Below are 12,828 nucleotides of genomic sequence, written 5' to 3' on the forward strand. Positions count from 1 at the left end.
TGCTGTGGAGACATCTGCTCCCTGACACTGTCCTGAAGGCTGCTTCCCCCAGGTCCGGCCACATCTTCCTCCTCCCCCTCGTGAGACCTCTCCCATTCGGCTAGCTCACTCCTGGCTACTTCTGTCCTCCCTGGGGAGGGCTGTAAGGTTCCAGACACACTTCCATTCCAGTCCTGGATTTCATAAAATAAGAGAGTGTAAAAAAGGAGCCCTCGGGTCTCTGTCCTTACATACGCCACATCTCTTTTTTATTCTACCATGGCTAAACCATGTGGTGAAGGGTGAAGAAGGTCATTGAAGTTTGTGATCTCTTTACTCATCCAGGGCACAATTTCCTACTACTTTTTGCTCTTCCCTCCAGATTGTTTGGTCCCAGCCCAGGGGAATGGGAGGCATTCCTCCAATACCTTTTCTTCTGCCTTCTGATGAATTCTTTACCTTTGGGAGACAGGAAAATTGCCTTATCATATGCTAAATCAGTCAAGGTTCTACCAGAGAAAAAGAAGCAATAGGATACGTGCGCTTTTTTAAATCTCTCTCTCTCTCTCTCTCTCTCTCTATATATATATATATATACACACACACACACACACACAGGCATACATACATATGATTGTTTATATTTATATTATTTGCATATATGCTCATATATGTACATGTGTATGCATATACATGCATAGATAGATAAATATAGTGATTTATCTCAGTAAATTGGCTTACTCAGTTGTGGGGTATGTCTAGGCAAGTCTGAAATCTATAGGGCTAGAAACTCTTGGGAAGGAGCTGATGCTGTGGTCCACAGAATTTCTTCCTCAGAGAAACCTCAATTTCTGCTCTTAAAGTCTTCAACTGATTGGATGAGGCCCACCCACGTTATCAAGTGTAATCTTCTTTACTTAAAGTGATTGTGGATGTTAATCACATTTACAAAATGCCTTCACAGTAATGCCCAGGTTAGTATTGGAATGAAAAACTGGGTACCAGAGCCTAGCCAAGTAAACACATAAAACTAACCATCACATATCCTTTCTCACTCCATGGTTTATTATAAACTCTATGTTCTAAGTTCCACACAAATCAGACTTTGGAGCTGAAAGGAAAAGAAACATTCTCTCCTCAAAATTTTGGCTCTTACAGGGGCACCGGGTGGCTCAGTCAGTTAAACATCCCACTGTTGGTTCTGGCTCAGGTCCTGATCTCAGTGTCATAGGATCAAGCCCCACCACCAGCTCTGCACTCAGCACTGAGTCTGCTTGAGATTCTTTCTATCCCTCTTCCTCTGCCCCTCCTACCATATGTGCTCTCTCTCTCTCTCTCTCTTTCTCTCTTAAACAAATCTTTAAAAAAAAATGTCTGGTTCTTGCAATGGAAATCCAGGCTTTCAATAATAATGCTTCATCTAAAAGTTTATAAGTTAATTCCAGTAGTGTTGTATTTCTTGGTTTTCAGCTGTACTTTCCCACCTCATGAAACAATGAATATCACTGAAATAAGTGAAGAGCGCACGCAACAAAAAAATTTCAGGAAAGAAAAAACTTCAGCCACTATTTTCAAACTTTATCCCACCAAGTTCTAAGACCCCACAAATAAGCCAAGATTTTTTTTCTTTCTCCAAGTTTTTATTTAAATTCCAGTTTGTTAACATAGTGTAATATTAGTTTCAGGTATAGAATTTAGCAATTTATCACTTACATACACACCAGTGCTCATCACAACAAGCTCCCCTTAGTCCCCATCACCTGTTTAACCCATCCCCTTCTAAGCGCCTCCCACCTCCCCTTGGTAACCATCAATCTGTTCTCTATAGTTAAATCTGTTTCTTGTTTTGCCTCTTCTTTTTTCCCCCATGTTCATTTGTTCTGTTTCTTAAATTCTACATGAGTGAAATCATATGGAATTTGTCTTTCTCTGACTGACTTATTTTGCTTAGCATAATAATACTCTCTAGCTCCATCCACGTTGTTGCAAATGGCAAGATTTCATTATTTTTGATGGCTGAGCAATATTCCATGTTTTATATATACCACATCTTCTTTACCCATTCCTTCAGTTGGTGGACATTTGGGCTCTTTCCATAATTTGGTTATTGTTAATAATGCTGCTATAAACATCGGGGTGCATATATTTCGTCAAATCAGTATTTCTGTCTTCTTTGGATAAATATCTAGTGGTGTGATTGCTGGATCATAAGTTAGTCCTATTTTTAACTTTTTGAGGAAACTCTATATTGTTTTCCAGAATGCATGCACCAGTTTGCATTCCCATGAGCAGCGCAAAAGGGTTCCTCTTTCTCTCCATTCTCACCAACACCCCATTATTTCTTGTGTTCTTAAGTTTAGCTCTTCTGACGGGTGTGAGGTGATATTTCATTGTAATTTTGAGGTGTATTTCCCAATGATGAGTGATGTTCGGCGTCTTTCCATGTGTCTGTTGGCTATCTGAATGTTCTCTTTGGAAGAATGTCCATTCATGTCTTCTGCCCACCTTTTAACTGGCTTCTTTGTTTTGTGTTCAGTTTGATAAGTTCTCTATATATTTTGGATACAAGCCCTTTATCAGATATGTCATTTGCAAATATCTTCTCCCATTCCATAGGTTGCCTTTTAGTTTTGTTGACTTTTTCCTTTCTTGTGCAGAAGTTTTTATCTTGATGAAGTCCCAATAGTTCATTTTTGCTTTTGTTTCTCTGGCCTCGGGAGATATATCTAATAAGTTGCCATATAAGTCAAGATTTTCAGATATCAGATCAAATTTAATGAAAAACATGAGCTTAATAAAACGAAACGTATTTTGCCTAGTTTTTCTAGGTACTTTTATCTTGGTCTTTATGGGAAGTTATTTTTAATGGCATGTTCTTATGTTCTCTGAGGCTAATGATACAGAGGGAGGGTATGAGTGAAATGGGGCATGAACTATTAAGCTGGTGAGAAAGTGCTAATGAAAATTCGGTCCATCGCCAGTTGATTCAATTCACCACATATCTTTCATTCTCATTCATTCACTTATTCCTTCATTCCTTCATAAGTATTTATTGCCATCTTATACCCTCATGCTAAGCACAGGGAATATGACTGTGATTTGAGACACAGTCTCTCTGCCTCCAGAATGCTGACAGAAGGGACATATGTGGACCACAACTGCAATATAGTGCAACAGGGGGCTGTTGAAATGAGACAGGTACAGGATGCTAAGAAAACAGAGAAGAGGTACACAATCCAGCCTAAAGAAGAAATAGAAGCTTTCAGAGGAAGGTGATACACGAATCCTAAAGAAATTATGGAATATTGGCAGGTAAATAAGGAAAACTCACTGCCTATTTACTGCCATTTTGTTGGTAGGAAACAGCAACGTGCACGACACATTTGGGGACTGCAAATAGTCTGTCCCTGGGTCAGTTCTGTGTGAGGCCTTAAGTCAGACTGGAATCAAGACAGGCAGCAATAAAGTCATAATTCTTTATTGTTGTTGTTGGAATGATGGTTTGTTTTTATTGGGAGAAGGGTGTTGTATTTTTTTATTCAAGTATATATATTTTTTATTCAAGTATAATTAACATATAGTGTTATATTACTGTCAGGTGTACAATATAATGATTCAACAATCCTTTACATCACTCAGTGCTCATCACAACAAGTAATCTTTTTTTTTTTTTAAAGAGAGAGCATGCACATGCGGATAAGCAAGGGTGGGGAGTGGTGGGGAGAAGGGGCAGAAGGAGGAGGAGACAGAGAATCCCAAGCAGCCTCCACACCCAGCACAGAGCCTTGGCAGGACTCAATCTCACAACCCTGAGATCAAGACCTGAGCAAAAATCAAGAGCCAGACGCTTAACTGACTGAGCCACCCAGGCACCCCACAGTAAGTGTGTTCTGAATCCCATTCACCTAGAGAAAGGCATAATTCTTGGGAAACTAAGTTTAGTTTATCTGGAGCAGTGTAAGTTTTGAGAAAGATCATAATAAAATATTTAAAATGGGAACCTGGGTTGAGGCAATATCATTAAGAGTTGTTGAGTACCTGGATTTTGTCAGGACAAATGAATTTATTTTGGCTGCTGTATAGATGATGGAATTTTTTTCAATATTTTTTAATGTATACAGAGCGCACACATCTAAAAATGTTCTTTTGAATAATACCTTCTTCTAAACATCTGTTTTGTTATTCATAGATTCATGGAACTAGTTCAAGAAGCCCGAAAATATTTTGTGGCTGATTCTTTTACTTTTGGCAGAATATACTTAAATTATCTATCCAATTTTTCAAAACCTCCAGAGATTGTCTTAGTAACCCAGTCCATTGTTTAATAATCCTTGTAGTCAAGAATTTATTCCTTCTAACTGCCCTGGCATTGGTGGACATAACAAGGTATGGCCTCTCTCCCAACTGTCAAAACAACAGCAATCACAACCTTTCCAGAGACACAGCAGCTGCACTAGTCCCTCCATTTGGTAATGTCCATCCACCTCTAAAATCTCTTAAAATCCATTGGAGAGTCTCCACTAGAAGAGAAAAGGCCACTGAGTATTAATTAATTGATTGCCCGTCCTGCAAGTGAATTCCTATGTTAGTCTGCTGGCATGGAGTGCTTTTCCATTGATTCTTCAACAATGCCGAGCCCTGGGCTTCTCACCCTGGGCACTACTGACATTAGGGCAGATAAATATTTGTTTGAGGGAGCTTTCCTGCGCTTCAGGAGATGATTAGCAGCATCTCTGGACTCTACCTATTAGATGCCAATGGCACCCCCTTCCCGCCCCACCCCCACCCTGCCAAGTCGTGACAATGAAAAATGTCTCCAGACTTTGCCACTTGTTCCCCAAAGTGCAGGAAACAAATCATCCGTGACTGAGAACCACTCACCTTATATTACCTTGTCTCAAAAGGTCTAAAAAGAGCTAACTACTATTACAAATGAGATGTTTAATCTAAAGCTGAGAAGCCAAGTTTCTACACATTTGAATTCCTGTAAATAACTTCAGATTATTTTCTTATTATTAAAGGAATAGTCGCTTTTAAAAAACAAGTCCAGATTCTCTTAAAGATATAAATTGCAGAGTGAAATTTCCCCTTTGTCCTGCAATTATTGGTCTCCTTTCCCAAAGATGACCACTGTTGACAGTTTGTTGTGACCACATCAGCATTTTATAAACACAAGTATTATACAGCCCTTATATTGTGTAAATGAGATCAAATTATACTGGCTATTGTTCAACATATATATGTGAATATATAGTTCTGAAATTGCCCCACATATTTAACAATCCTCTGCTACGACTGGTATTTTTGTTTTGTTTTTAAAGAACCTTAAATATTAATTGGAGGTCATCACTTAAGATAGAAATTATCTATCTTTTAAAATAAATGGACTCTGGGCACCTGGGTCGCTCAGTGGGTTAAGCACCTACCTTCGGCTCAAGTCACAATCTCAGTGTCCTGGGATCAAGCCCGAGCCAGGCTCTCTGCTCAACAAGCAGTCTGCTTCTCTCTCTGTGCTCCTGCTATCTCTCTTTTAAATAAATAAATAATTTTTTAAAAGATAATAAAATAAGGTAAATGGACTGAATGTAGAGAAAGTTTGTGTGTTTGGGTCTGGCTTGTGTGCATGTGTTTGTGCATGTGTGTTTATTTTACTCCCTAAAAAGGTATTTAGTAAACTCCCTATACTTTTGATGCTGTAATTATCTGAGAAAATAGAATACTGCATATCTTCCATAGATTGTAAAAAGGATTTTTAAGTACTGGAAATAAGCTATAGAATCTGATGAAACTTACCTTAATGCTTACGCAAGTCATAGCTGTACAGAAACACAATAAACATTTTCATGAAATGTACCAATTAGACTCTCCTACTTTATTTTAAATTTAACTGACCAGAGATGCCCTTAAGGCATTAACTTCAGAGCAACCACATTAAAATTTTCCATATTAACCTTTCAGATTGTTACAGAAGGAGGGTTATAATTTCACTGAGTTGGCGTTTTCATGAGTTCCCTTGACAAAATTCTAAGTGCTTGTGCATTTCTGTCAAGGTCTGTCAAAAAGTAAAAGCTAAATTTTATTCCTTTCATGATAAACCACTAGGAACTTAGCCTGCAAAAAATGTTTTATTGAAACCCCTAAGATTTTAATCCTGAGAGGGAAGAAAGGGGTTATTTTAGTAAGGTTTGTTTGTGCAGACTCACCTTGGTGCCAACTTTCCATCTCCAGTGACATCTCCCTCATATGGAGGGAAGAGGAAGACCCCTTCACAAAGGGAAACTGATGCCCTGCTTTTAGGCGGATGGGGGGAGGGTGGAGAGCTCTTCCTATATTTGCTTTTATTTTTTTTAACCGTCTTTAGTTTAAAATAATACTTATGCCAAAGTGGCATATTTTGGGGTGGCATAATATCAACCTCCACAAAATTTTCCTATAATCATCACTTACAGGTCCCTTAACTCTATCATCTAAGAAACTATTCCAGATCAAAAGAAACTAAAGAAATGTGACAATTGAACGCAAAGTTTATGAAGTAGATCCTTTTACTATGAAGGACTCTTGAGCAACACAAAATGTGAATGGATTCTGAGGTTGAAATAGTAGTAAAGCATTGATGTTAATTTCCTGATTTTGATGGTTCTGAGTGGGGTTATGTAGGAGAATGTCCTTGTTTATAGAAAAAAACACAACCAAAGTTTTTAGGGGTGATGGAGCATCTGGTCAGGAACTTACTCTCAAATGATTCGGGGGGAAAAAAATCATCCTTCATACTATATTTGCAACTTTGAGATCATCTCAAAATAAAGCTATTTTTAAAGTATCACTATTTAAGACTTTAATATATCTTTGAATCATACCATTATGAAAATGTAGGACTAATTTCATGACATAATCATTGAAGAACTGTAGCTGCTTCTATACATAAACTTAAAAGATACAACATGAGGATCCCTGGGTGGCGCAGCGGTTTGGCGCCTGCCTTTGGCCCAGGGCGCGATCCTGGAGACCCAGGATCGAATCCCACATCAGGCTCCTTCTCCACATCAGTGAGCCTGCTTCTCCCTCTGCCTGTGTCTCTGCCTCTCTCTCTCTCTCTCTCTCTCTCTCTCTCTCTGTGACGATCATAAATAAATAAAAAAATAAAATAAAATTAAAAATAAAAAAAAAGATACAACATGAAAGCATAATGTCCATAAAAATAAGTTACTCGAGAAGAATTTTCAAACCAGCAGCATGGAAACACAGGCAGGTGTGTCTAGTTAAAACATCTTCAAACAGTAACTGTGGCTGAAGGCTGACAATTCATCAAAGAATTTTTCTGAAACCCTCCATTTTTATTTTTTTGAGTAAGCTATCTATCCAATGAGGGGCCAGAACTGATGAACCCCCTGATCAAGGGTGTCATGCTCTACGGACTGAGGCAGACAGAGTCCCCTGAAACCCTTGATTTTTAAAGTTTGTTCTTAAAAAGTTAATAAAGGTATCAAAAGTCAGTATCAACACAGATTAACCTTATTTTATATTTTATTTTATTTTATTTTATTGTATATACCCTGAGGTCTCTGAAATGCGTGATGTTCTAACAGTGGCATCCTGTACACAAAAGTATACAATTCCTTTGACTTCATTCCAATCAATTTATTGAAAAAAAATATGGATCATTTTAAAATAATTTCACAAGCGAGAACACTGATTCAACATAGTTCATTATTATGTAGATTTAACTATTTCCTTCCTCAAATGATGTGTTCTGAAACAGCCAAGTACCGTCAAAACCTGACATAGCTAGATTTCTTCTCTATAAAACGTCGCTTGCCCTGTTATAAAAACGCCCTGCTACATCTTACAGAGCAAATAATCACTTTTATTCTTGTCATGTCTTGACGACAGATCACAAATACATTTTTATATAACAAATGCTATTGACCGTTCAAAGTGCTCTGTTCTTGTTTCTCATAATCGACAATATTCTGGAAAGTTCCAAGCGTGTGCAGACTTGATAAGGATAATACACAACGGAATCACATTTGGAGTCTCCAATAATCTTTAAAGTCCATATAAATCTGAGGTTTCAAAACGGCACAGTTCCCTTATACCCACGCAAAAGCCTGCCTGCGGATGGATGTCTGCGGCGCCTGTGGTCATCGCTGCCCAGTTGGGAGCAACCAAGATGCCCCTCGGCGGCTACATGCAGGCAAAGGGCCTCGACTCGGCCCTAAAAGGAAGTCAGTTATTGAGCCAGAGAAGGCCCCGAGGGCCCTTACGTGCCCGGCACTGGGCGGAGGGGCCACGGCAAGGCCGGGAGCTGCGGGCTCGGGGGCCAGGCCTGCGCCCCCCACCCCCACACCCCCCACACCCCCACACCCCCATCCCTTCCCCACACCCCCACACCCCCCCACACCCCCACCCCCGGGCCTCCTGCGCGGGGGCAGCCCAGCCTCGCTCTAGCAGGATCCCCTCCATTCCTGACCTTTAAAGCCATGGGAAGGGGAAGGGGACGGAGCTGGCTGGCAAGGACGGCGGACGTTCCAGAGGAAGAGGGGGGCTGGTTGGGGCATGGGAGGGGGGGCGCCTGCCACCGCCAACGCCCGGGCAGGGGCGCCCTGGGTCTTCGGGCCCGGGAAAGGCCTCCCCACGCGCTCGAGGCCTGGGAAGGCGCCGGTGTCCGGCCAGGAGGCGAGGGGGCCGCGGGGGCGGGGGCGGGGGCACGGCCGCGCCTTCACCTGCGCTCCCGGTTCCTCGCCAGGGGCTCCCGGGGGCGGCCAGCATGCCCGGTGCTCGCTGGGCTTCTTCCCCTGCGGGAACACCACCCGGTGCCTGCCGCAGCTGCTGCACTGCAACGGCGTGGACGACTGCGGCAACCAGGCCGACGAGGACAACTGCGGTGAGTGGGGCCGCGGGGGGGGGCGGCCGCGGGGACCAGGGCAGGTGAGGCTGCGGAGGCTGCAGGGGTGGGGAGCCTCCAGGGACCAGGGCAAGTGAGGCTGCAGAGGCTGCGGGGGGAGGAGGCTGTGGGGACCAGGGCAGGTGAGGCTGCGGAGGCTGCGGGGGGTGGGGGGAGGCCGCGGGGACCAGGGCAGGTGAGGCTGCGGAGGCTGCGGGAGGGGGTGGGGGGAGGCCTCTGGGGACCAGGACAGGTGAGGCTGCGGAGGCCGCAGGAGGGGGTGGGGGGAGGCCTCCGGGGACCAGGACAGGTGAGGCTGCGGAGACTGCGGGGGGAGGAGACTGCGGAGACCAGGGCAGGTGAGGCTGCGGAGGCTGCGGGGGCGGGGAAGCCTCCGGGGACCAGGGCAGGTGAGGCTGCAGGGGCCGGGAATGGAGACGGAAACCCCCCGGGCCCAGGGACCCGCATCCCCTTCCTGAGCCCCAGCTGCCGGTTCTGGCCGCGTGTTGGCGTAGCCGGGGTCGCAGGACGGTGGGGCCCGTGACACCGCGTGACCCGCCCACGGGCCGCCCGTCGGCTCCTCCAGGCGGAACGCGCGGCGCGGACGGAAAGGGAGACCCGCGGCCTGGAGCCTGCCTGCGGGGCTCGAACCCGGCACCCACGGAACCACGGCTGCGGTCTGGAGGATGCGCCTGAGCCGCTCTCTGCCTCGGTTTCCTCATGTTAGAAAGGGGTTTGGAAGTTGTCCCCACAGCAAGAGAATTTGGGAACATTAATGTAAGGGATTAGGAGACGGGAGGCATACAGCAGGTACTACCTAAGTGTTAACAGCTATTGCCCTTTCTCATCGTTTGCTTGCTCCTGTTCTAAGGGCAAATGAGACCCCCTAGAAGAGAACAGGCAGTAAGTCCAGCTTGCCTATTACTTAACCAACAATCCTACCTAGAATCCCTGGAAGCCACGTGGGGCTTCCAGCCCACCAGAATACCTGGAAAACTCGGTTTCAGTGAGAATTTTGTTCAAATTCTGAAGCCTCGAAAACACAAATTTGTAAAAGAACTTCCATTGGCTGGATTTGACTTGCTAGGAAAATGAGCTTTGGTTAATAATGTAAAAAATAATGAGATTTCTCACCCATGGGGAAAGAAGGTACTATTTGGGGGACGACAAAAACATGCATAACCATCTAAAGTGCTGCTTAAATTATATGCTGAACAGGACTTGCCTGTTTTCCCTCCCTCAAGTATTAGACACATTTTAAGGCACCACTTGGAAGGAATTAACACTTCTTGGTTCAGAACCTTGTCTCTAGGTGGTGGTGGTGAACTCAACAGTACACACCGAAACTGGTGAGCTTAAGCTGCCATCACCTTTGATTCGGATGACTACTCATATATGTTTTCTTCTTTTTTTTTAATTTTTTATTTATTTATGATAGTCACAGAGAGAGAGAGAGAGAGAGAGAGAGAGAGAGAGAGAGAGGCAGAGACACAGGCAGAGGGAGAAGCAGGCTCCATGCACCGGGAGCCTGAGGTGGGACTCGATCCCGGGTCTCCAGGATCGCGCCCTGGGCCAAAGGCAGGCGCTAAACCGCTGCGCCACCCAGGGATCCCTCTTCTTTTATGTATGTATAAAATACTTGAATACTGCACAAATTTAAACACACACACACACAAAGAATCAAGTGTTCGGCCCACTGCCAGCCACTTCCCCCTCCAGCTTGGAGTAGTTCAGATCGGTGGCTTGAGAGCTTCCCACCAACTGAAATGTTGACAGGAAGCAGGAAAAAACTTGGTGGCAAAGGAAATTCACCACCAAAAGTAGTTACTCCGTGAAAAGAAAAAAAAAAAAAAAAACTGGGGAGCTCTTGCTCTAGTGCTAAATTCAAAGAATTCAAGTAACAAAGGTAACAATCCTCAAAGTGATAAGTGATAATCCTTAGTTACTCAAGTTTCTCAGATTGGCCAACCAGCAAATTCGGAGGGAGGCACTGTGGCATTGGAGCGCAGAGGTCAGGCTGGGGAGATCGGGACCTCAATTCTGGCCATGAAGAGGGTAAAAATGTCTTGTCTTCTTCTCTGGGAAATGAGAATAATAAAAGTATCTGTGGCCACGCGGTCTTAAAAAGATTCACTGAGATACTGTATCTAAGGCGCTTAGCCCAGTAGTTGACGCATACTTAGCATGCCATGCGGTAACGGTGTCAGCGAGCTGTTATGATCTCAAACTTAGTGACATAAGAAGCAATCATTTATGTGGCTCGCAATTCTGTGGGTCAACAACCCGGGCTGGGCACAGCCCGGCAGTTCTCAGCTCAGTTGGACCTTCTCATGCACCTGCGGTTACCTGTGGATCAGCTTTGTCGTCAGGCCTGGGGGCCCGGCTGAGATAATCAGGGTGACTCAGCTCTGGTCCTCAGTGGCCTAAGCCAAGCTTGTTCTCATGGTAGGGACACGGCACCCAGGAGTGACCTGGAAGCGTACAAGGCCTCTTGAAGCCTAAACTCAAAAATGGCACACTCGCCCCATGTCCCTGTGCAAGCCAGTCGCAAGGCCAGCCCTGCTTCCAGAGGTGAAGTGGCCCCTCCCTCCTGCTGAGAGGGACCGCAAAGTCACACTGCGAGGGGCCCGGGCAGAGGGAAGCCAGCAACTGCAGCCACTTCTGCAAAGTCTACCCCCGTTGGTATTATCATTGCTCTTCCCACAGACCTCTCAGTGACTCAGAGTCCCCACCTGGTGACTTTAGAAAGTCCTGTCTGATAAATAATTTTAAAATTTCTAGGAACCATGGTTTGTCTCTTTATTTACTGAAATGGGAGCTCATATATGAAGAAATGACATTTTTCCATACTCTTGTAGTTATATATTTATATAACAGATATGTGTGTGCATGGGTGTGTATGCACGTGTATCCTATTGATTATGCGATAGTCAGGGGGTGGGTAAGCTTTCCCACATCTCCCGAAAATGTAATTATAGTTTATTTAAGGAGAGGGGAAAAAATAAACTGTGTAGATTTGTATATTTGGAATTTAACTGTGTTAGTTATCCTGGTTAATTATCCTGGTGAATTTTAATAGAATATAACAGGGAAAATACTAAGGTGTATTTCTTTACACTTAGAATTTGAATTCTGATGACAAGCATGGGCTTAACTCTTGTGAAACAATACCAATTGGAACAAAAATCGGTTTAGGATGGATCCGTCCATCGTGATTTCTTCTTTTTGCTACCTCTTTGACTTTTTCTCCCTCCCAGTGTTTTTTCCACTGTGGATCTGAGGCCCATTCTCTCTTTCATCTCATCATTTCCATGGGTCTTCTCACTTCCATTCTGCCTCCCTAACTGTCACCATCTCTTTTTTCACTCTCTCCCAACTTCCCTTTATATTTCATGCTTGTCTTTTCCTCTATTCTTTTCTCTTTCAAACCGAGTCCATCATGATATTCATAAATTAGATTTTGATTATTATTTAGCTCACCCCATTAGGTTTATAAACTGGTTGTTCTTGGGGTTTTTTTTTTTTTAAGATTTTATTTATTGATTCATGAGAGACACAGAGAAAGAGCAGAGACGCAGGTAGAGGGAGAAGCAGGCTCCATGCAGGAAGCCTGATGTGGGACTTGATCTTGGGTCTCCAGGATCACGCCCTGGAGGAAGTCGGCACTAAACCTCTGAGCCATCCAGGGATCCCCTATGAACTGGTTGTTAAACAGATTTTAATATCTTTACCTCCAAAGGAAAAGAAAAAAAAAAAAAACAAGCAATTGCTTTTAATTTCTATGTAGCACTCAGGAGATACCTGCCACTCCTACTCTACTCTTGGGCTGTGTATCCCAGAATAGTGGCTTGTATTTTATGCTCAAATAGACCCTGAGGTTCAAGAAAATCTTCAGGGAGTTCTGTGAATCCCCTGGAAACTATAAAATGCACACTGCATTTTGAGAACCACTGGCCTACACCCAA

The 12,828-nt window shown here is 43.7% G+C and overlaps 1 protein-coding gene across 4 annotated transcripts in view; it reads left to right on the top strand.

The window, feature by feature from the left end:
* Window positions 1–12,828, top strand: part of RXFP1 (relaxin family peptide receptor 1) — a 96,432-nt gene that overhangs the window by 25,976 nt on the left and 57,628 nt on the right. For 3 of the 4 annotated variants that reach the window (XM_025439126.3, XM_025439123.3, XM_025439125.3), the window contains exon 2: window positions 8,726–8,863. The exons of the other annotated variant lie outside the window; for it this stretch is intronic. In XM_025439126.3, coding sequence (XP_025294911.1) covers window positions 8,726–8,863 — 138 coding nt within the window. The remainder of the gene's footprint in view (window positions 1–8,725; window positions 8,864–12,828) is intronic. 4 annotated transcript variants of the gene reach the window in all.

This window comes from Canis lupus, chromosome 15 (genome assembly GCF_003254725.2).
Source record: "Canis lupus dingo isolate Sandy chromosome 15, ASM325472v2, whole genome shotgun sequence".
Lineage (NCBI taxonomy): Eukaryota > Metazoa > Chordata > Mammalia > Carnivora > Canidae > Canis > Canis lupus.